At 44.1% G+C, this 25,948-nt stretch overlaps 1 protein-coding gene across 1 annotated transcript in view; it reads left to right on the top strand.

Annotated features, from left to right (window-relative positions):
• The window catches only part of NEK11 (NIMA related kinase 11), a 340,812-nt gene extending 316,303 nt beyond the window's left edge, over positions 1-24,509 (top strand). Inside the window, exon 16 of the mRNA XM_040353041.1 lies at positions 23,571-24,509. Within this exon, the coding sequence (XP_040208975.1) occupies positions 23,571-23,778 (208 nt within the window). The 3' untranslated portion in view covers positions 23,779-24,509. The remainder of the gene's footprint in view (positions 1-23,570) is intronic.
• Positions 24,510-25,948: the final 1,439 nt, after the last annotated feature.

Here is a 25,948-nt window from a genome sequence, read left to right as displayed (position 1 = left end):
ACTTGCTTTGCTCTCTCAATGGCCCCCAAAACCTGTTGCTGATGCTCTTGGGACAGATAAGGCACCACCTGGATGCAAATCCCATTTAATCTTTTGACAATTTCCGCCTGTTTGTGCATTTCAATGTTCAAGCCACGGGACATCTCATAATACATGACATAGTGTCGTTGCATCACTGATTTCTCACGGGACAACTTGTCACATTCCCATTTCAGACTGTGATATTGTGTCGGATCTGCAGTACATGTCGGGGAAGGTAGTCTTACCCGGTTCTCAGCAGCAAGCGGGTTGATTCCAGCAACGCGGTTGGTCACGGGACAAGCAGCAGCAGGTGTAGGTAAATAAGCCGAAGTCAGAGGGCCAATGTCGTTGCCCAGCACCACCTCGGCAGGTAGGTTGTCCATGATACCAACTGTGGTCTTTCCTGACCCGGCTCCCCAGTCTAAGTGCACCCGGGCGGTGGGTACGCGAAATACAGCACCCCCTGCGACCCGGACGGCAACTGTGTGAGTGGACACGTTCTCTGGCTTTACCAGATGTTTTTGAATCAACGTGATTGTAGTCCCAGTGTCTCTTAGGCCTTGTGCTACTTGTCCATTCACCCGTACTTCCTGACGGTGATGCTGACGGTTATCTGGAGAGGCAGCTTGTATTGGGTCTGCCTCATAAAAAATTCCCAGACATTCCTCCGGGCCCCCCTCGGTCTCCAGGCAGCGTGGGCCGCAGAGGGACGTGATGGAGTGACCTCTGTGTTGGGTGTTGTGCGTCTCCAGTTGTTATTTGTAGCTCTCAAAGGGCAATAATGAGCAATATGTCCCGTGTTGCTGCAGTGATGGCACGTCACCCTAGACGAATCCCGGGGATAGTTGTTAGGCCCTTGAGGACTTGGTGGGACTGGAGCCTGAAACTCTGGGCGTGGGGTGATGGTTGGAGTACGCGGTTCTACCTTATGAGTCAGCCGTGTAGTACCCTGGCTTACTTTCCTTGTTTCCGCGTACTCATCTGCTAGCCGAGCCGCCTCGTTTAAGTTAGCGGGACGGCGATCTCGTACCCAGTCTTGTATGTCTGCGGCCAGGTCTTGGAAGAAATGTTCCATTAGGGACAGCTGCAATACTTCCTCCCCGGTGTTGGCCTTGCACCCTTGGACCCAAAGGGATGCCACCCTTTGTAACTGGTTGGCCCATTCCATGTGGGAGTCCACAGCCTTCTTCTTGGACTCCCGGAAGCGACGGCAGTAGGCTTCTGGCGTTATGGCATATCGGGTTAGCAGCGCCTTTTTAACTTGCTGATATTGTAAAATATCCTCTGGAGCGAGAGCCCGAAAGGCTTCATTGGCTTTGCCCGACAATTTCCCTGACAAAATAGTGACCCATTGGTCTGGTGGTACCTGGTGTAGTGAGCACTGCCTCTCAAAATCCGCCAAATATCCATCTATTTCTCCTCACTTTCTACAAAAGCTTTAAATGCAGTGAACGGTATTTTCTTTCCTGTAGCCACAGGTGGGGGAGTAGGAACTGCATGTGTAATGGGCTGTCTAGCTCTTACCAGTTCCAGTTCTTGTCCCCTCTTCGTTTGTATCTCCTGCCTTGCTTCCCGGAACAGCTGGTTTATTAGTTCCACGGACGTTTCTGGATACAAGGATAATCTCCGCTGTACAATCCCAGTAATTACATCTTCTTCGCTGACCGGTGCCAGGGGCTCAGTTCCTTCCATGGATCCATCCATTTCGTCCAGCTCCAGCAGGTCAGCTATCAGCTCCCTCCGTGGTCTGTTGCTGGCGCTCCTACCACGACTCTCCAATAGATCTTTTAGTGTGGGTCTTTTCAGCCTGGCGTAGTGAGACTCCATTCAGCACTTGCTCTTTGGATAAAAGGACCATCCCACTGCTGCCACCAATGTAACGGCTACCTGGGCTAGTGAGAGGGTATCAGCCATTGGAGACGTCCTTTTCCCTGGCAAAGTGCGATATGCAAGTAAAACCGGTATGATTCCATCCCCAAGATCCAGAGAGAGAGAGGGTCCCCCATCAAGAACGAGACGAGGCTGCGTTTGAAGGGTCAAACAAGACTGTTTTAATGGCACATTTCACCTCGCTTATATGTGGTTACAAAAACTTACAGGAACAATGACACTCTCCGCCCCCCCCTCACACAGGGGGAGCTTCAATACACATGCTTTGAAATAATGACATTCCCTTGAGCCACTCAGTCTCTAGACCGTTTGGCTACAATCTTACATTTAACATGACTTGATCAGACAATAGAATTCAATTAACCTTTAAAACAATTACACACTCACACATCATCCCCTCAGCATACACCTGACAGGAGGCTGTAACTACACAAAGGAGAGTCCATTAGCTATGCAAAGGGAATATTAGCATTTAGCAGTGAAAGAGTTCCCTTCTATAATTAACCCTTTTAGCTCAGAATACAATGTGGTAAATCCAATTGTAACAAGCCATGCAGTTCTTTGTAGTCCTCACTGCATGATGGTTATCGATGTCCAGGCAGCATGCATAGTTCCATTACACTACTCCCCTTTTGTAGAACACTCCGGCAGACCCGGATTGATCCTTTTCGGGTCACTCCCTTTACTCCCTTTACACCTTTTGTAAATGGCAAGGTAAAGGCATACTGTTCTACAGTAAATACAACAGCCACTGCTACCACCTTCTGAAAATGTTAGCTGCCTGGCTTCCACTAACTTTAAAATTTGTCATGGAACAAGCATGCATCATCAAGTGACATCAGTCTGAACTCTTGGTCTATGTGCTTTTTCTGGGTCTATAATTCAGAAAGAAGAACACTGGATAAATTTGATAGCCAGGAAGCCAGCGCTTTTAGATGCAGAAATCAGCAATGGCAGCCAAAGAATGTCTCCAATACGGTTCCTGTGCTTTGTTTGCCATTCTTTTGTCAATGAAGAGCAGCATTTATAAATATGAATAGAGCAGGTTTGATATCAAAACCACAGCAGCAGAACTAATGCAGTTTTGGTGTTCCATCTTATTATTGTAATAATGACCTGCTGTTTCATTCTTTGTTAATCTTAGTCAGGTTGTTATCATGTCACCAAGGCCTTGGTATTCAGTATATTTTAATTACTTTTTGTACTCTGCCAGAGTGACTGGAAACGTATGAAAAGTAGACAAAACCAGGAGATGTCAAGCTTGATTTGTTTCCTATTTTGTTTCTGTAGGGCTTCCACTGAGATATATTTCAAACCCAATTTTGTAGGCACTCTGTTTCAAAACCAATTTTAATGTTCATCCTGGAAGTGAATGCAGTGTGTTAACGTTGGAGCATAAAAGAGCACTAGGAGGATATGGGTTTTGTTGGTAAATGATTATTAACACTTTCACTGACAGACCAAGTTTCCATTTTTTTACACATATGCTAAAATTCACATTATGGGCCTTAAGGTTAACTAAAGATCGTCCAACCTACAACCAGTTCCAAAAGAGTTGGGGCACTGGGGTTGTATATATTTTCAGAAGGCAGATGAACTATAGAATGAGATGATTGTCCTATGTTTAGATTTTTTCTGCAATGTTTGTGCAAATACTTATATATTCTTTTATATATACCGATATTAGGCCTCATTCACACGAGGCGGACTCCGTTGCTACAGAGTCCGCCTGCTCCCGCCAGCTCAGCGGGAGATCAGTCCGCAGATCTCCGCTGAGCCGACGGATGACAAGCTCCTCTCTGCTCACTGAGCGGGGAGGGGCTTGTCGGGGCACCGCTGTCCCCTATGGAGCGATCTGATGAAAACGGACAGCATGTCCGTTTTCATCAGATCTTACCCGATCCGATCCGCCATGAACGGATGGGGACGTGTCCACATACGTCTGTTTTTAGCGGATCGGATAGGGTCGGATGTCAGCGGACACGTCTCCGCTGACATACGATGCTCCATAGGGATGCATGGAGCGGCCGTTCAGGTCCGCCGTCAAAACTGACAGGCGGACCCAAACGGTCCGTCCGTGTGAATGAGGCCTTAGGCCTTATTCATACGGGCACCGTCAGTTTAGCCACGTTAAAAATGTATCAGTTCTTATCCGTTGCTTCATCCATCTTCATCTGTCTTCCATTCCGTTAACATCCGTATATTTACCCATTTACATCTGTTTTTGCATCTGTTTACAGCAGTTTCTGTGTCTTTGACGACATAACACAGAAAGCATTGCTCCTCCCATGCTGCATTGCAGTTTTCAGTGAGTGACTTGTCCTTCCTGTGTCCTTCTTTTGTCCTTGTCCTTGTCATTGTGTGTGCTATCTGCATTGTGCGATGGATTCCAACAATTTTTGGGACAGAGTGACATTGTTTGTCATATTTGCCTATATGTGGAGAAAGGAGAGCAAGAAAAAGCAAATTGTGACTATGAGCTGCTACTAGGAGACATCTCTGTCTGTGGTTCTCCTTGGGGATGTACTTCCAATGTACTTCCTATTGGTCAACTACTGGATGGGTCATAGATTGAGTTCACAGATAAACCCCCAAAAAAAATTTTCTTCAAAACGGATCTTAACTGATGGGACACTGACGGACATTGTCAGTTAAAAACAGTTAATATCCGTTTTCACAGATCTCGACATAGCCTTGTACGTAAAAAAAACAAAACGTATTGGAAGTGGAGGTTAACGGATGGTAATCCGTTTGTCCATAGGAATGCATTTTCGTCTGTTGAGGGATGGAAGAAAAACAGAAAGACGGTGTCCTTGATGTATCCTGGTTGTTTTTTTATAAAAGGTATTTTTGTTTTGGAACCTTTGGATGTGCAATTGAGCGATTTCTTCTTTTTCTCAAGTTTGTACGGAGGTGGGTCGGGGCTAGCACTCCTATACTCCTATAAAATTCGTCAAAAGTGAGAGAATTTATGGGGTATATCTGGTGGAAGAGTCCCAGAACACCTTGAAGCAAACACGGCAGATCTCCCCCATTGTAGGGTGAGAGAGAACTGAAGTAGGCAAGTCCGTCTGGCACCACAGCACAGAATCCAATGGGATCCCGGCAAGGGTCCGCTCCACCTGCACCCACTGTTTAACCGCCTCTAATTTTACAGCAATCTTTAAGTCTGACCACAGATTTTCTATTGAATTGAGGTCTGGGCTTTGACTAGACCATTCCAATACATTTACATGTTTCCCCTTAAACCACTCAGGTGTTGCTTTAGCAGTGTGTTTGGGGTCATTGTCTTGTTGGAAGGTGAACCTCCGTCCTAGCCTCAAATCACACACAGAGTGGTACAGGTTTTGCTCAAGAATATTCCTGTATTTAGCACTATCCATCTTTCCCTCAACTCTGACCAGTTTCCCAGTCCCGACTACTGAAAAACATCCCCACAGCATGATGCTGCAACCACCATGTTTCACTGTGGGGATGATGTTCTTTGGGTGATGTGTTGGGTTTTGCGCCAAACATAGCGTTTTCTTTTGGCCAAAAAGTAAAATTTTAGTCTCATCAGACCAAAACACCTTCCTCCATAGATTTTGGGAGTCTCCCACATGCCTTTGTGCCATTTTGTTTTTTTGCTGAAAGTAATGGCTTTCTTCTGGCCATTCTGCCATAAAGCCCAACCCTATGGAGCATACAGCTTATTGTCGTCCTATGTACAGATACTCCATTCTCTGCTGTGGAACTCTGCAGCTCCTCCAGGGTTACCCTAGGTCTCTCTGCTGCCCCTCTGATTAATGCCCTCCTTTCCTGGTCCGTGAGTTCTGGTATGCGACCGTCTCTTGGCAGGTTTGCTGTTGTACCATGTTTTTTACATTTGGTTATGATAGATTTGATGGTGCTCCTAGGGATCATCAAAGATTTGGATATTTTTTATAACCTAACCCTGACTTCTACAACATTGTCCCTTACTTGTTTGGAGAGTTCCTTGGTCTTCATGGCAGTGTTTGGTTAGTGGTGCCTCTTGCTTAGATGTTGCAGCCTCTGGGGCTTTTCAAAAAGGTGTATATATGTAATGACAGATCATGTGACACTTAGATTGCACACGGGTGGACATCATTTCAATAATGATGTGACTTCTGAAGGTAATTGGTTGCACCAGGGCTTTTTATGGACTTCATAACAAAGGGGGTGAATACATACGCACATGCCAATTATCATTTTTTTATTTCTCAAAAATATTTTTATGTATATATTTTTCTAATTTTACTTTACCCACTTAGACTATTGTGTGCTGATCCATCACATATAATTCAGATACAAAAAAACATTGAACTAAAGGCTGTAATTTAACAAAATAGGTAAAAAGCCAAGGGGGTGAATACTTTTGCAAGGCACTGTACAAATGTTTATATTTAAGTGCTCTAGATATTTATAAAATGCAAGGTAAGGGAGACCTATATACTAATACCCATTGGGATTAGTAAATCACACACCACACATAAAGAAACATTTATGTTAATATATGTAAAGGTGATGCAGAGATAGTCATGAAAAGATGGATTTGATATTACTCATTCCTATTGTTACCCTACTTTTCTATCATTTACTGTATTCCCCTTTTTTATGTTTTCTCATGGAGAACTAATTCTAAGCCCTAATACATCTTTGGAAATGTGAATTTAATAGAAATACTGGCACATCGCACAGTGTGTTAGGAACTGTAAAGTAAACCAGAAAGCAAAGTGCGATCAGTTTAAATGTGCCCTACTTTTCCATGACAGCTTCCATTACTTAAACAGAAATATCAGTTTGTCTCTGAATTAATGCGTGGTCTTTGAGATATTTCTCTGAAAGTGCAAATATCATTGTTACTTACAAATACTTATGTTTAACTACCTCCTATTTTTGGAATGCTTCTTTTAGGAGGTCACATTGGCTGGCAAAAAAATAAAATAAAAAATCTTCCCTTTTGCTTTCCCTTTCCTATAGCACCTACATTTGGGTCTTGCAATACATTTTTGGGGACTGCAGTTTGTTACAGATGGCATTTATTAAAATTTTTCTCAAGGCAAAATACAGTTTTTTAAACAGAGTTGTAAAAATACTGTAAGATTCTACTTCATTTCTATGCAATCCAGCCATGAAGGCTAGTATTCCAGCATTGAATTTCTTGTTCAATGCTTTAATGCTTTATGTGCAGCAACTGTAGTTTGTTTATCAATCATATCAGCATAAACTGATTTGTGTGCATCTCTGCCTGACTGCCCAGCTCTGCCAACCGCTATCCTGTGTGACATTTCTCTCCTGCAAAGCACCCATAATACCATCCACTGCTCAGATAGGTCCGACTACAGTCCATAATCTTCTGGCAAGAGGTGCATTCTTAGGATGCCAAAAAAAGTATTTTCTGCTGTCCAAAATGCTTATTAAAAACAGGGTACAGGCTCATACGATATCTTCTGCTGTTAAAAACCCCTACAAACATCTATATAGAATATTTATATATGTATAAAGGTAATGTATATTATTATTATTATTATTATACAGGATTTATATAGCGCCAACAGTTTGCGCAGCGCTTTACATCAGGGAAGACAGTACAGTCACAATACAATTCAATACAGGAGGGATCAGAGGGCCCTGCTCGTTAGAGCTTACAATCTAGAAGGGAGGGATAAACACATTGGGCCAGATCCACAAAAGAGATACTCCGACTTAACTGCTGTTCAGTCTGTGTGTAACTTTGGAAACGATCCTCAAAAGGCTTTTTCCAAAGTTAGGCAGAAGATCCGGCATGTGTAATTGAATTACACTGCCGAATCTTAGGATGCAGTACCGCATCCGCCGCTGGGGGCATTTCGAGTCGAAATGCCGTTTCTAGTATGCAAATTAGCACTTAAGGCGATCCAAAAAGCTTTCCAGCTTCCTTTTTGCGCCGTAAGTGTTATTTTGCAAGTGTAAAATTAGGGCTGGTTCTACAAAGTGTAAACTAGTCACACCTTGTAAAAGCCCATTCCAGCGACGGCATTTGGTATGCTTTCCCGAGGGAGAACTCCACGGCAATTTGTAAAAACAAAACCGGCATGGGTTCCCCCCCAGGAGCATACCAGGCCCTTAGGTCTGGTATGGGTTGTAAGGGGACCCCCCCTACGCCGAAAAATCGTCGTAGGGGGTCCCCCTACAATCCATACCAGACCCGTATCCAAAGCACGCTACCCGGCCGGTCAGGAATGGGAGTGGGGACGAGCGAGCGCCCCCCCCCTCCTGAGCCGTGCCAGGCCGCATGCCCTCAACATGGGGGGGTTGGGTGCTCTGGGGCAGGGGGGCGCACTGCGGGCCCCCCCACCCCAGAGCACCCTGTCCCCATGTTGATGAGGACAGGACCTCTTCCCGACAACCCTTGCCATTGGTTGTCGGGGTCTGCGGGCGGGGGCTTATCGGAATCTGGGAGTCCCCTCAAATAAGGGGGCCCCCAGATACCGGCCCCCCACCCTAAGTGAATGGATATGGGGTACATCGTACCCCTATCCATTCACCTGTAGGCAAAAAGTTAGTTAGTAAACACACAACACAAGGCTTTTTAAAATATTTTATTATTCTGCTCCGGATGCCCCCCCTGTCTTCGTTATTAGCTCAATTACCAGGGGGGGCTTCTTCTTCCGCTCTCCGGGGGTCTTCCACTCTCCGGGGGTCTTCTCCGCTCTCCGGGGGGGGCTTCTCCGGACTCCGGGGGGCTTCTTCCATCTTCTTCCCTCTTCCGCTGTTGACTCGGCGAACCCCGGTTCTTCTGCAGATGTCCGGTGCCTTCTTCTTCAGCGCTGGCTGCCTGCTATGTTTGTGTGTTAGCTCAATTTCTAACAGGCAGCCAGCGCGGTCTTCTGTGGTGTCAGGGTCTTCTCTTCCTTTCTTCCGATGTTGCCTCGTCGCCTGTTGTCGCTGTAATGATGGAAGCGCGCCTTGCATCCCATTTATATAGGCATCACCGTCCCATCATGCTCCGGCAGGTACCCACGTGGTGGGTGCCTACCCACGTGCACCCACCACGTGGGTACCTACCGGAGCATGATGGGACGGTGATGCCTATATAAATGGGATGCAAGGCGCGCTTCCATCATTACAGCGACAACAGGCGACGAGGCAACATCGGAAGAAAGGAGAAGAAGAACCTGACGTCACAGAAGACCGCGCTGGCTGCCTGTTAGAAATTGAGCTAACACACAAAGATAGCAGGCAGCCAGCGCTGAAGAAGAAGGCACCGGACATCTGCAGAAGAACCGGGGTTCGCCGAGTCAACAGCGGAAGAGGGGAGAAGATGGAAGAAGCCCCCCGGAGTCCGGAGAAGCCCCCCCCGGAGAGCGGAGAAGACCCCCGGAGAGTGGAAGACCCCCGGAGAGCGGAAGAAGAAGCCCCCCCTGGTAATTGAGCTAATAACGAAGACAGGGGGGGCATTCGGAGCAGAATAATAAAATATTTTAAAAAGCCTTGTGTTGTGTGTTTACTAACTAACTTTTTGCCTACAGGTGAATGGATAGGGGTACGATGTACCCCATATCCATTCACTTAGGGTGGGGGGCCGGTATCTGGGGGCCCCCTTATTTGAGGGGACTCCCAGATTCCGATAAGCCCCCGCCCGCAGACCCCGACAACCAATGGCAAGGGTTGTCGGGAAGGGGCCCTGTCCTCATCAACATGGGGACAGGGTGCTCTGGGGTGGGGGGGCCCGTAGTGCGCCCCCCTGCCCCAGAGCACCCAACCCCCCCATGTTGAGGGCATGCGGCCTGGCACGGCTCAGGAGGGGGGGGGCGCTCGCTCGTCCCCACTCCCATTCCTGACCGGCCGGGTAGCGTGCTTTGGATACGGGTCTGGTATGGATTGTAGGGGGACCCCCTACGTCGATTTTTCGGCGTAGGGGGGTCTCCTTACAACCCATACCAGACCTAAGGGCCTGGTATGCTCCTGGGGGGTGAACCCATGCCGGTTTTTTCTTTGAAAATTGGCATGGAGTTCTCCCTCTCAGGAATGCATGCCGAGCAACGCTGTAATTTTTTTTTTCCCCGACGCAACTTTTTTAAGCCGTCGCGATCCTCAAAACTCGGCGTAACGTAACTTCGCGCATGCGCAGTACGGCCGGCGCGGGAGCGCGCCTCATTTAAATGGGACTCGCCCCATTTGAATAGGAACGCCTTGCGCCGGCGGAATTTTAGTTACACAGCCTGAAATTTCTAGATAAGTGCTTTGTGGATCAGGCACTTAGGTAGAAACTTTAAGGCAGTGTAACTTAAATGGGATTTTTTAAGTTACGCCAGGTTTTTGTGGATCTGGCCCATTATGATGTCTGAAGTGGGCCTTTCAGAAACTTTAGAGTAACTTTATCACAATATAAAGAAAACCCTATAAATTCAAAAAACTCAACCTTTAATATATGAAAAAAAGTCTTGAAATTGAATGCCTTTGCCTAAGGTTGACTGATTGAAAAAAAGAGCAATGGATTTCCTCATCCACACCTGCGAGGTTGGCTACAAAGCAGCTGGTGGACAAAGGTTTTCCAACAGTCCTGTTAAACCATAGTTAATCATTAGATTGACATAGATTGATGATTTACATAACATAACATACCTAAATAATATATATAAAATGTAAACATTTTGTAGCTAATGTTAGTATAATTTTTAATATGCCCATGGTACTGACATAGCAGAGTAGATAAATACTAATTGTGCCATCAGATCTGGTCTTTTTGATTTAAATTTTTTGTCTAAGGATAGACTTATGTTTGTCACATGCATGTTTAAATTAGCTGAAGAAACCATGTACATTGACTGATTTATCCTGAAGAATTACCGTATTTATCAGGGTATACCGCGCACTTTTTTCCCCTTAAAATCAGGGGAAAATCGTGGGTGCGCAGGAAATCCGGCTCTGCAGAGCGCGCCAAATTCAAACACACACCGCTGCAACCCCGGGCAAGGTGCGGATGGACACCTCCAAAGCCGCAGACGGACACCCACAAGGCTCGACGGACCCTGCGCAAGGCCGCAGACGGACGCCGGACAAGGCCGCCGATGGACGCCGGGCAAGACATCCAAGATGTAAGTTTTTTCCCTAAACTTCCCTTCTCAGCTTGGGGTGCGCGCTATACGCCGGCGCGCGGTATATGCCGATAAATACGGTAAGTACAAATATATAAATAAATAAAACTTCTCTGCTTCAAATGAGCTCTTCACACCTACCTTTTTTGTCAACTGACATACTGTACCTAAACTACCATGACAAAAGCTTGACATGGATATTTATAAGGACGTGTAAGCTTGTTGATTATGGACAATTTAAATGATACCCTGCCCACTACTGAAAAAAAATGTTTGTTAAATTCATTTCAGTTTTTTTGCACATGTTGCCTGTGTGTATGTTGGTCTTTCTGACAGAAGCTGAACATTTGGCCGGCTTCAGTCGGATGTGCATGCTGGAAAACTAGCAGCTGACCGACTCCCAATCAGCGCTCTCAGCCAATGACAGAGAGCGCTGATCAGAGTTTTGTGACGGGGGGCCCACCCCCTGTCCGAACACAACAGCTCAGCAGGGGAGATCGCTGGACTAACCTTGCATGGTTAGTACATTGTCTCTGACCGGAGCTGTCAGCTGTCAGAAAAAAACACTTGCAAGAAAGAAAATCGTCCTGGACTGTCGCACTCTGTATAAGACGTTCTTTATTGAAGATAAAATCCAAATCACAGCATACAGTCAGACTTGAAATGACGACAGGGACAAGTTTAACATTTTTCACATCGTTGCAATCATAGTTTTGGACATTTTATATGTGTTTTATATGTGTTTGTAATAACATCTTATTAGTGTATGTAGGATTATGCACTGTGCATTATTAGTAGGTTGTCTTTAGCGCACTATTAATATGAATGCTAACACAAAAACCTTTCTTTTGCTCATGGTTAGTGTTTGGCTGAAGCCATTTATTATCAATCAACTGCGTTTACTCTTTTTAAATCATAATAAAAACAGAAACTACCAAAATGACCCTGATCAAAAGTTTGCATACCCTTGAATGTTTGGCCTTAGTACAGACACAGAAGGTGTCACACACAGGTTAAAATGGTAATTAATAGTTAATTTCCCACATTTGTGGCTTTTTAAATCACAATTAGTGTTTGTGTATAAATAGTCAATGAGTGTGTTAGCTCTCATATGGATGCGCTAAGCAGGCTAGACACTGAGGCATGATTACGTAGAAAAGAACAGTCAAAAGACCTGCGTAACATGGTAATAAAACTTTACAAAGATACAAAAGGATATAAAAAGATATTCAAAGCCTTGACTATGCCAGTCAGTACTGTTTAATCACTTATTAAGAAGTGGGAAATTAGGGACTCTTTTGATACCAAGCCAAGGTCAGATAGACCAAGAAAGATTGCAGCCACAACTGGCGGAAGAATTGCTCAGGACACAAAGAAAAGCCCACAGGTAACTGCAGGAGAAATACAGGCTGCTCTCCAAAAGGACGGCGTGGTTGTTTTTAAGGAGCACAATTCAATGATACTTGAATAAATAAGAGTTGCATGGTTGAGCTGCCAGAAGGAAGCCTTTATTGCGCCAATGCCACAAAAAAGCCAATGAGGCCATGTCAAGGTGTTGTTGGGCATATTGTAACCAGGCTTTTTTTGTGGAACTTGTACAGTAAAGGCTTCTTTCTGGCATCTTGACCATGGAGCTCTTTTTTGTTCAAGCATCATCGTATTGTGCTCCTTAAGATGAACCGCACCATCTTTTTCCAGAGCAGCCTGTATTTCTCCTGAGGTTACTTGTGGGTTTATCTACCTGACCTTAGCTTGGTATCAAGAGATCCTCAAATTTTCCACTTCTTATTAAGTGATTGAACAGTACTGACTGGCATATTCAAGGCTTTGGATATCTTTTTATATCCTTTTCCATCTTTGTAAAGTTTCATTACCTTATTACGCAGGTCTTTTGACTGTTCTTTTCTACCTTCTCATGGCTCAGTGTCTAGCCTGTTTAGTGCAATTTTTTAAACGTCGCCTATGGAGATTTTTAAGGGTAAAAGTTTGTCGCCATACCACGAGCTGGGGCAATTTTGAAGCGTGACATGTTGGGTATCAATTTACTCAACATAATATTATCTTTCACAGTATAAAAAAATATTTTTTATCAACCCCCTGAACGGTATTCCCTAGTCTGGATGGGGGTGGAATTTTAGGACGAAAAGCGGTAACCCCGAGGCAGACTCGGGACCGCCTCGGAGTGTCTACAGGCAGAGTTACTTACCTTGTCCCTGGATCCTGTGATGCCTCCCCGCTGTGTGATCGAGCTGTGTCCTCTTCGCTCGATTCACAGTGCCGAGTGCCGCCGAGCTTCGTTCCCTTCGTTCTTATAGATTACAGTACTGTATGGAAAAAAACACACACCCTTTGTCTCTAGTGGTCTGCCCAGTGTCCTGCATGCACTTTTATATAATAAAAACAGTTCTTTCTGCCTGGAAACTGGAGATTGTCCATAGCAACCAAAAAGTGTCCCTTTATGTCAAAAGTGGTTTTAGACCAACTAAAAAACAGCGAGAATAAATTAGAACCACTGGCAGAATTGAGCGATAGTGATTTGTGGGAAAATTTGACATAAAAAAATGTAAAGTAATAATTTTTATTATTATTATTATTATATTATTTGTCATAATTATTTATATGTATTTATTATATTATAATTTATGATTTTGTGTTTCAAATTTTATTATACCCAGGATGTCTACTAGACTCTTGTTCGGACAGATTTAAGTGAGTTATTCCTATGAATTGCAGGCCTACAATATAAAACGCCAAATTTCCATGCAAAATAATGGTACCGCTTTCAGCACCTAAAATCTGAAATAATCATACCGCCAGGGAGGTTAAAAAAATTATATTTTTCTCCAAAAAAAAAAATAATGGTACCGCTTTCAGCACCTAAAATCTGAAATAATCATACCGCCAGGGAGGTTAAAAAAATTATATTTTTCTCCAAAAAAAGCGCCGCTGTGAAAAAAAAGTGCCGCTGTAAGACCACTGTGCAAATATGGTGTGACAGAAAGTATTACAACAACCTTCATTTTATTCTCTAGGGTGTTAGGGAAAAAAAAATTATATATATATATATATATATATATATATATATATATATATATATATATATATATATATATATATATATATATAATATAATGTTTGGGGGTTCTAAGTAATTTTCTATCAAAAAAAATGTTTTTAACTTGTAAACACCAAATCTCAGTTGGTTAAGAACTATCTTCAGCGTAAAGAAGAACAAGGAGTACTGGAAGTGATGGTTTTGCCTCCATAAAGCCCTGATCTGAACATCAAGAGGTCTGTCAGGGATTTCATGAAAAGACCAAAGGATTTGAGGCAGCCTACATCCACAGAAGATCTGTGGTTAGTTCTCCAAGAAGTTTGGAACAGCCTATCTGCCGAGTTCCTTCAAAAACTGTATGCAAGTGTACAGAGAAGAAATGATGCTGTTTTGAAGGCAAAGGGAGGTCACACCAAATATTAATTTGATTTGGATTTCTATTCTGTTCATTTACTTTCCAATCTGTTAATTGATAAAAAATAAACTATTAACACTTTTATTCTATTTTCTGTCTAAAACGTTTGCACCGTAATATACATTTAGAAATTGTAACATATTTGTAATGAAATACCAATTTTTTAACTATAAATGAGCACTAACATAAATAGTAAAACCACACTGTATATAAACCACAAAAGAGATTACATAAAAGAGGGAATATTTGTGAATAGTTTTACAGCTTTTGAGCTCTGGCATGTCCTCTTTGGTTCATTTGAACAAGGTCCTTCCAGCCTAAATATCCCTTGATAGCTACCACCAAAATGGCAGATGTTCATACCCATAACACCTGCTTCGATGTTGGCTGCCTATAAGCCTGTGTGTCTCTTGGCACTGATTAACTGTCAGAATTGTAATTTCTGTGTGCATATTAAACATTTTCCTTTGAGGTCATAGCTTAATTACTAGCTTTGAAAGTGACTTTAAAGGAAAACATATTATAGCAACTGTTCTTTTTTTTTTTTGTAAAAACATCACAAGTGTTGTTTTTAATTTAAAGGGAAATGATTGTGTTTTCTAAACATTTTTTGTGTTGTTAATAAACTATGAGTTATTTAAAGGGGTGTTCCAGTCATTTTTAATGTTTATTAAAAGTCAGCAGCTACAAAAGTGTAGCTGCTGGCTTTTAATAAACATACACTCACCTGCTCCACGCTCCAGCGTCTTCATTCTAAGTGTGGGCACCCGGCCGTGACAGCTTTCGGCTTCACGGCCGGGCACCCACTGCGCATGCGCGAGTGGTGCTGCGCCATCCGATTGGACAGGGGATCGCCTAGGAACTGTCAAGTGTCCCAGGTGATCGCCTACAGGGAGGGGCTGCCAAAAGGCGATTAGACTATTCACCTTAGCAGCCCCTCAGCAGAAGGAGGAAGTGGGACAGGAAGTCCCAATCCTCCTGAAGCCCCCACTCCCCCCCCATAAAAAAATTACATGCCAAATGTGGCACGTAAGGGGGCGAGGAGTGGATTAAGCGGAAGTTCCATATTTGGGTGGAACTCCGCTTTAAGAATCATATTTTAAAAGTGTTGCATATTTTAATGTGCTTCTTATGTAATTTCTGAAACCTTTAAAGTATGCATCCAATCAAAACGTTTTATTTTTTTGAAAGGATGGGGAAGGATGCAGGTTCTTACTGATACACAGGGCTCCATGAGGGAGATTCAGAGGTAGAATGTTGGTCAAATTTCATTTCTTTCTGTATTCACTTTGCTAAGATTTTCAATTCCTTTCACTTTAGATGATGGGTATCAGTTAGAACAGAAGTGGGTTAAAATCTCAATGGGGCATTGCATTTACATCCTGAAAGAGGTTCTAACTCTTCCCTACGGTATCCAAAACAAAAAGTTGGGTTTTAATATAAATATAATGGCACTAACTGTAAAAAGTAGCAATGTACCAGAGCTTTGCTTGCTACAGTCATAACTCATTGGGGTTTCTTTATCTTTATCTTTGGACAGCTAGCTACCATACAAGGAGCTACCTGATGCAAGGAGTGCATATCCTGTTCATTTGCAAAAGTTTCCGTTTGGCAGAACTTGTGTTCATGGCAGCTTTAATGAACAATTTAGAGGTATAGGGGCAGATCCTCGTACAGCGGCGCATTTATGTGCCGGGCGTAGCGTATCTAAGATACACTACGCCGCCGTAACTTACTTTTTTTTTCAAATCCTGAAAGAATCCGCACCGTAAGTTACGGCGGCGTAGTGTATCTTTGCCGGCGTAATGGCGCCTAATTCAAATAGATGTAATGGGGGCGTGTTTTATGTAAATACGTTGTGACCCGACGTAAACAACGTTTTTTTTAAACTGTGCATGCGCCGTCCGTGGGGGTATCCCAGTGCGCATGCTCAAAATTAACCCGGAACAAGCCAATGCTTCCGACGGTGACGTCATTCTACCCAAATCCCTATTCGCGAACGACTTACACAAACGACATAAAAATTTCAAAATTCTACGCGGGAACGCCGGCCATACTTAACATTGAGTACGCCTCATAACAGCAGCTTTAACTATATGCCGGAAAAAGCCAACAACGTAAAAAAATGCGCCGGCCGGACGTACGTTCATGGATCGCCGTAAATAGCTAATTTGCATACTCAACGTGGATTTCGACGGAAACGCCACCTAGCGGCCGCCGAAAAATTGCATCTAAGATTCCGACGGCATACTAAGACGTACGCCTGTCGGATCGATCCCATATGCCGTCGTATCTTGTTTTGTGGATACAAAACAAAGATACGACGCGGGAAATTTAAAATTACGCCGGCGTATCAAGAGATACGCCGGCGTAATGCTTTTGTGGATCTGCCCCATAGAGCCTAGTTAAAGGCATGGCTTTTCCATCAGTGCCAGACTCTAAACTATTGTAAATTAACTGAGGTTGAGAAATCTAGCTAAAGGGGTCCCTGAAGGTTTTAAGAAGCCTTTGGGGAATTCATAATAAAATCATCCACCCAAAACTAAAATTTCTATTTTTGGCAGACACGTCAGTACTTGCCTACCTAAAATAATTAAAAGCATTAAAGAAGAACTTTAGTCAAAGCTTATTTTGGATATAGTTGGGAGTCTCAAAACCTGCCAGGTTTTTACTGCTATCTGCATACCCATTGTGAAATTTTTACCAAATTTTTTGTTGTGACAAAAGAACCAAAAGTAGGGAGAATATCTCCAGCATGGACGGAGACAACAATAAACACACTCTTACCAGTACAGTAGGGAAAGGTTAGAAGAACCTATGGCACAATTCTGCTGCTGTCTTTGTTGGTGAGATTCCCTTGCTTCCAGTTGTGTCAACAGGATAGGAAGTACTTGGAAATATCCCCTACAGAGCCACAGGAAGCCTGCAGTAAAACCTAAGGAAGCTCCTACACCTTTTGCACCCTGTTGAGAACTAAACATTTTTAACATTTGTTCTACTTAAAATTGTTTGTGCTTTGCTGTTAAATGTACCAAAAACGTATCTGGTTTGCTATGAATATTGGGTGGTATATGTCTACCCCTGACTACGATATGATTTCCTTGCTCTTATGATTAGCCCATGCTGCTCTAATGTCCATTGTTCACAATCCTGTAAATCAATGTCTGCAATGTGAAATGACAACTTTATTATAGTGATTAAATTACAGTAAGTTTACTGTGCTATATCTTAAGCCTCTAACAACCTGAGTTTCATAAAACAATATAGGTCTGATATACTGGAATTCTGTCTGCATTATCAATCATGTCTTTTCATAGGTTTCTGAAGTTCTTTTTGATTTATAAAATTAGCGCTGGCCTTCCGGCATCCTTTGAGAATTACCTGTATGATGATTTGATTTTAAGTATATAGGTTTTGCAAACTGAATTGACTTTTTGCTGTAGCTCATCAAATGAATCACAGCTGCCAAGTATTCTTGGCTGGTGTTGTAACTGCAGTTACTTGGTGGAAAGGAACATAATTTGCCTAAGGTATGCTGTGGGCAGAATAAGATTTCCAAGAGTTTTACCAGCTCAGTCCTGATAAATGTGAATTACGTTGGCACTTGCAGCAGCTTCTAACATTTAGTAAACAATTTCAAAGATTTTAATGATATGCACATCGAGGCCCATTGTACACTTTATTGGGGCATATATACTTTTTTTGACACTCCCAGGGGAAAATGTATTATCATCTAATTAGCTGCACTGGTTATTTAGGCTGCACAATTTATACATTTATGATTTGCACCATTTCTACGGAAAACAATTGCTTTGATGCATACTTAAAAAATATATCTTCCCAATGGCTGTATTTATGCCCCAGGAGATGTGTAGTGTTGCAACAGGATCCTGGAAGCTCTATTATCTCTGGCTTGATCTGTTATAGCTGCCTAGCTCAGAGGTCATGGGCTTTCCTTGCCTCCCTATGCATACATCTGAACACTCAGGTGTTTGCAGAAAGGCCATGCATGGTGCTAAATAGATCCTCCCAATGATAATAATGGAGAAACCATGCCACTGCCTGACATCATTTCTGCTCGTCAGACTATTACCGAGCACCAGTAAAAATGCTGTAAGCCCTGCTTGCCCATCAACTCACAAAACAAGGCAGGCAGCTTATTAGTTATTTTTAGGCTAGATTGCATACATAATAAAATTAAAACAAAACTATTTGCTATGTGTGCACTTGTTTATTTTAAAGCCTTAACATGGGGGTATTCACCTTACCAGACATATTGGCATCCCCTAAACAAGATGGCCACAAGTGAGCAAGTTTTCTGTTTTAAAAAGCAAAATGGCCTCTTACATGCAGACCCCTGTAAACCAGTCTGTATTTGAGCATTAGGGGCCAGATCCACAAAAACCTGACGTAACTTAAAAAATCCAATTTAAGTTACACTGCCTTAAAGTTTCTACCTAAGTGCCTGATCCACAAAGCACTTATCTAGAAATTTCAGGCTGTGTAACTAAAATTCCGCCGGCGCAAGGCGTTCCTATTCAAATGGGGCGAGTCCCATTTAAATGAGGCGCGCTCCCGCGCCGGCCGTACTGCGCATGCGCGCCGGCCGTACTGCACATGCGCGAAGTTACGTTACGCCGAGTTTTGAGGATCGCGACGGCTTAAAGTTGCGTCGGGGATAAAAAAAATGACAGCGGCATGCATTCCTGAGGGAGAACTCCATGCCCATTTTCAAAGAAAAAAACGGCATGGGTTCCCCCCCCAGGAGCATACCAGGCCCTTAGGTCTGGCATGGGTTGTAAGGAGACCCCCCCACGCCGAAAAATTGACGTAGTGGGTCCCCCTACAATCCATACCAGACCCGTATCCAAAGCACGCTACCCGGCCGGCCAGGAAGGGAGTGGGGACGAGCGAGCGCCCCCCCCCTCCTGAGCCGTGCCAGGCCGCGTGCCCTCAACATGGGGGGGTTGGGTGCTCTGGGGCAGGGGGGCGCACTGCGGGCCCCCCCACCCCAGAGCACCCTGTCCCCATGTTGATGAGGACAGGACCTCTTCCCGACAACCCTTGCCATTGGTTGTCGGGGTCTGCGGGCGGAGGCTTATCGGAATCTGGGAGTCCCCTTTAATAAGGGGGCCCCCAGATACCGGCCCCCCACCCTAAGTGAATGGATATGGGGTACATCGTAACCCTATCCATTCACCTGGAGGCAAAAAGTAAAAGTTAATAAACACACAACACAAGGCTTTTTAAAATATTTTATTATTCTGCTCCGGACGCCCCCCCTGTCTTCGTTATTAGCTCAATTACCAGGGGGGGCTTCTTCTTCCGCTCTCCGGGGGTCTTCTCCGCTCTCCGGGGGTCTTCCGCTCTCCGGGGGGGCTTCTCCGGACTCCGGGGGGCTTCTTCCATCTTCTCCCCTCTTCCGCTCTTGACTCGGCGAACCCCGGTTCTTCTGCAGCTCTCCGGTGCCTTCTTCTTCAGCGCTGGCTGCCTGCTATGTTTGTGTGTTAGCTCGATTTCAAACAGGCAGCCAGCGCGGTCTTCTGTGGCGTCAGGGTCTTCTGGTCTTCTGTTCTTCCGATGTTGCCTCGTCGCCTGTTGTCGCTGTAATGATGGAAGCGCGCCTTGCATCACATTTATATAGGCATCACCGTCCCATCATGCTCCGGCAGGTACCCACGTGGTGGGTGCCTACCCACGTGCACCCACCACGTGGGTACCTACCGGAGCATGATGGGACGGTGATGCCTATATAAATGTGATGCAAGGCGCGCTTCCATCATTACAGCGACAACAGGCGACGAGGCAACATCGGAAGAACAGAAGACCAGAAGACCCTGACGCCACAGAAGACCGCGCTGGCTGCCTGTTTGAAATCGAGCTAACACACAAACATAGCAGGCAGCCAGCGCTGAAGAAGAAGGCACCGGAGAGCTGCAGAAGAACCGGGGTTCGCCGAGTCAAGAGCGGAAGAGGGGAGAAGATGGAAGAAGACCCCCGGAGTCCGGAGAAGCCCCCCCCCGGAGAGCGGAAGAAGAAACCCCCCCCGGAGAGCGGAGAAGACCCCCGGAGAGCGGAAGAAGAAGCCCCCCCTGGTAATTGAGCTAATAACGAAGACAGGGGGGGCGTCCGGAGCAGAATAATAAAATATTTTAAAAAGCCTTGTGTTGTGTGTTTACTACATTTTACTTTTTGCCTCCAGGTGAATGGATAGGGGTACGATGTACCCCATATCCATTCACTTAGGGTGGGGGGCCGGTATCTGGGGGCCCCCTTATTAAAGGGGACTCCCAGATTCCGATAAGCCTCCGCCCGCAGACCCCGACAACCAATGGCAAGGGTTGTCGGGAAGAGGTCCTGTCCTCATCAACATGGGGACAGGGTGCTCTGGGGTGGGGGGGCCCGCAGTGCGCCCCCTGCCCCAGAGCACCCAACCCCCCCATGTTGAGGGCACGCGGCCTGGCACGGCTCAGGAGGGGGGGGGGCGCTCGCTCGTCCCCACTCCCTTCCTGGCTGGCCGGGTAGCGTGCTTTGGATACTGGTCTGGTATGGATTGTAGGGGACCCCCTATGTCGATTTTTCGGCGTAGGGGGGGTCCCCTTACAACCCATACCAGACCTAAGGGCCTGGTATGCTCCTGGGGGGGAACCCATGCCGGTTTTGTTTTTTACAAATTGACGTGGAGTTCTCCCTCGGGAAAGCATACCAAATGCCGTCGCTGGAATGGGCCTTTACAAGGTGTGACTAACTTTACACTTTGTAAAACGAGCCCTAATTTTACACTTGCAAAATAACACTTACGGCGCAAAAAGGAAGCTAGAAAGCTTTGTGGATCGCCTTAAGTGCTAATTTGCATACTAGCAACGGCATTTCGACTCGAAATGCCCCCAGCGGCGGATGCGGTACTGCATCCTAAAATTAGGCAGTGTAATTCAATTACACATGCCGGATCTTCTGTGTAACTTTGGAAAAAGCCTTTTGAGGATCGTTTCCAAAGTTACACACAGACTGAACAGCAGTTAAGTCGGAGTATCTCTTTTGAGGATAACCCCCCTAGGTGTGTCCTTCAAAAATGGAGGCCTAGGAATGGAATTGCCTCTGGACCACCAGTGCCCAGAGAATAGGGTATGGTCAACTAGAATCTTCATATGGACATTTATTGGCACACTATGATGACATCATCATGCAGTGCCAAAAAGTACATCATGTTGGCCCCAATCCTGGGCCTTAGCAGTTATGAAATTGATTATTAAGCATTTTAACCACTTAAGGGCCTTTCCTGTTTTTCAGATTTGGCGTTTACACGTTTAAAACTGTTTTTTTTGCTTGAAAATTACTTAAAACCCCCAAACATTATATATTTTTTCTAACACCCTAGAGAATAAAATGGCAGTCATTGCAATACTTTTTGTCACACCGTATTTGCGCAGCAGTCTTACAAGCGCACTTTTTTTGGAACAAATTCACGTTTTTGAATAAAAAAATAAGACAACAGTAAAGTTAGCCCAATTGTTGTATATATTGTGATAGATAATGTTACGCCGAGTAAAATGATACCCAACATGTCACGCTTCAAAATTGCGCCCGCTCGTGGAATGGCGTCAAACTTTTACCCTTAAAAATCTCCATAGGCGACGTTTAAAAAATTCTATAGGTTGCATCTTTTGAGCTACAGAGGGGGTCTAGGGCTATAATTATTGCTCTCACTCTAACGATCGCGGTGATACCTCACTTGTGTGGTTTGAACATCGTTTTCATATGCGGACGCTACTCACGTATGTGTTCCCTTGTAATAGAAAAAAGCATGACAGGTCTTCTTAAATATGAGATCTGGGGTCAAAAAGACCTCAGATCTCATATTTAGACTTAAAGCGGAGGTTCACCCTAAAACAATTATATACCATTACATCCAGCATACTTCAGACATCTACAGTATGTTGTGTTTTTTTTTTTTGCCGTACATACCGTTTTATTGTTATTTTCCCCCCGGCTTCCGGGGTCTAGCTCCCGCAGGAGTGGGCGTTCCTATTCAGAGGTTAGATGATTGACGTCTGGTGAAAAACTTCCCCTGGCGCATAAGGCGCGTCACCAGTTTTCCATAACTAGCCGACCTGCGAGTCGGCTCTATACGGTGCTATACGGCGCCTACGCCTGCCGTGTAGAGCTGACTGCGCAGGCGCCATATAGAGCCGACTGCAGGTCGGCTAGTTATGGAAAACTGGTGACGCGCCTTATGCGCCAGGGGAAGTTTTTCACCAGATGTCAATCATCTAACCTCTGAATAGGAACGCCCACTCCTGCGGGAGCTAGAACCCGGAAGCCGGGGGGAAAATAACAATAAAACGGTATGTACGGCAAAAAAAAAAAAACAGCATACTGTAGATGACGGAAGTATGCTGGATATAATGGTATATAGATGTTTTTTAGGGTGAACCTCCGCTTTAAATGCAAAAAAAAATAAAAAATGTGTCATTTGGAAAAATGACAACAAGAAAATATTGCTTTAAGAAGCATGGGCGGAAGTGACGTTTTGACGTCACTTCCGCCCTGCTATGCTATGGGGACGGGTGGGGGCCATCTTGCCCTCACTCGTATCCCTGTCGAGCAGGAGAGAGGACCCGATCTCCTCCGCCGCAGCCGACGGCTCTAGTAAGCAGCGGAGGGCGCAGTAGAGCGGCGAGAGGGGGGCCCTCTCCCGACGCCGATAACGGTAATTAGCGGTGAATCCGCCACGGAGACCACCGTTATCGTTTACAGGACCACTCACTGAAAAGATGGATATCTCGGTTGTGGCAGCAGCTGCTGCCGTTACCGAGATATCCATCTTTAAAAACAGGACGTATATATACATGAGCGGGTCCTTAAGTGGTTAAGTAACAAAACAGGGCCTTCTGAGATGTTTACACCCTACAGGATTTAAAGCTCTTTAGCTTCCCTTTAAATTTTTACATTATTTTTCCTTTGCTATGATATATTGATATGAACACGATTAATATATGGTTGGTCAAATAATTTGAAAGTCTTTTAGGCATTTGGATGCAGTGTTTTATTTATTTACAGCTAGAAATGTATGTTTTATTTACGGCTTCGTATTCTTCGTGTTTTCTAGGTCAGCTGTGCAAAGTCTGGGCGAGAGAGCATTTGAAAAGGTTTATAATTATCTCAAGTATGCCCGAAAAAATAACATCAGTGAGAAAGAGGTGAAGCAGCATCTGGAGACTCTTGTTTCCCGGCCGAATGACTGTTTTGTAGTGGACCAGATCCTATACTTTGAAGAAGAGCTTTTCGATGCATCATCAGGGCTTGTCAAAGCCTGATGTTACTTACCCCTGGAGGAATACTGAGACATCCACAGGCATGTGCTACCAATATTTAGCTTAACAGGCTACAGATTGTATGGCAGATTACAGCTGCTCGTCTTCTGCTGCCAAGTATTTTCAGCATACTAGAGGGAGAAGTATGTTACAAACTTCTGAAACATCGCTTTAATTACAGCAGTATTAGATACAATTCAAATATTGTATTAGTGAAATGGTGAAGCTTTGACATTGTATGACGTTATACATTTTAACCAGTTTTTTTTTATATTTGGTGTTTTATTGGAGATTTTTTGTGAAAACCCATCAGGCTAGGAAGTTAATAAGATATGCTTCAAATGTTAAATGTGTTTTCCTCTTTAGGATTGTGACTATCAGTATCAGAATGTGCTATTGAATATGTTTTTATTACTGTGTGTGCTCAAATTCATTTTGGTTACTTTTAACAGTAGCATCAGAAACTGGCAACATGAGGATCAATCAAAAAACACTGAACAGGGTCTAAAGCAGACCACATATATTAAAATCTTGGCAGGAGTATTTTAGATTTACTAACAGCTACATAGTGCAAAAGGTCTACCTAAATCAATATAAATTGAATTGATTTTTTAAATAGGCCATCACTAAATGTAGTTGTTGGCTGACCAAAAAAAGATTATAAAAAGCGTGTACAGATTGTAAAGTGTCTGGTCAGCTTTATTATTTACAAAAGCTAGAAAGGTTGCCATACTGTACACAGGCCAATTTTTCAAGGAAATGTACAGAATGATCATAAATTAACAAACTTTAATTACTCTATTTTGTCATCGTTTTATGCAACTATCATGAGTTCATGGTGCTCAGATATTTTTTCTAGTCACTTGCACTTATCAATATCTATATGTTGTAATTACCTTTTAAAGTGAACCTATATATTGCCCATCCAAGACAAAGCAAACAGGCTAACGTAACTACTGCTTCTCCTGTCTTTACATGCTCACCGTTTTCACCCTGACCATTCCATTCAGCCAGAAGGCTCAGGCCGCGTACACACTGTCGGTCAAAACCGATGGAAACGGACTGAAGGACCGTTTCATCGGTCCAAACCGATGGTGTGTGGGCCCCATCGGTCAGTTATCCTTCGGTCAAAAATGTTAGAACTTGCTTTAAAATTGAACCGATGGACGCCTAACCGATAGGTCAAAACCGACGGTGAGAATGCAAAAGCATCAGTTAAAAACCCACGCATGCTCAGAATCAAGTCGACGCATGCTTGGAAGCATTGAACTTCATTTTTCTCAGCACGTCGTTGTGTTTTACGTCACTGCGTTGGACTCGATCGTTTTTTTAACTGATGGTGTGTAGGCACATCAGACCATCAGTCAGCTTCATCAGTTCATCAGTTAACCTTCGGACCGTTCTCATCGGATGGACTGATCGCGTGTACGCGGCCTAAGACAGGAAGCCCTCTGTAGGTTGTGACTTGGAGCTTACACAGGGCCATGTGATAACACTTTGCCAATAACCAATCACCATCTTTGTCATGGGGGAGGAAGGAGAGTGAGACCAATGATCTTCCTTACTCAGAAGAACTTGTCATTTCTGTTCTCCCAGTGCTGCTGAATTGAGTAATGGAGGAACATAGTAAATGTATGTATTGCTTGGGAGGGGGTAAGATAAGCAAGCAGGTCAGCACAGGTCTGGGACCTACAGCTACGTGAAAGCCAATTGTGTCATTTTGAATAGAATGGGGAAGGGTTTGAATACCTGGCAAACTTTATGGCTTGCTGTTTTTCTGTTGGGGGCATTTTTTCTTAATTTCCCATTGATTGTTATTTATAGGATAAGATAGGGAATATACCCAGTGGAAAGACACAAACAATAATTAAAACATAGGTTATAACCTTTCCCCACACTACTCAAACAGCTGTCTTTGTCGCAAATGAACAGATTTACCAGTGATCATTGGAACCAGAAGTGAAGGGAAATCTCCACAGTAGGGACACAGTGAGGGAAAGCGATACAAATCTAACAATGTCTTCAAAGCCCAAAACAACTTGGCTGCAGATTCACTTTTATGTGGTACTTTTTTTTTTAATTATACAAAGTTTATAAATAATACTGAAGAATTTTCTGTTGAATGGTTATGTGTGTCCATCTGCTTTCTTAAAGGTATAGGTAAAACAATGGG

Source organism: Rana temporaria, chromosome 5 (genome assembly GCF_905171775.1).
Source record: "Rana temporaria chromosome 5, aRanTem1.1, whole genome shotgun sequence".
In the NCBI taxonomy this organism is placed as follows: Eukaryota; Metazoa; Chordata; class Amphibia; order Anura; family Ranidae; genus Rana; species Rana temporaria.
Note: the sequence above shows the minus strand (reverse complement) of the source record. Positions and strands in the feature narration are given on the sequence as shown.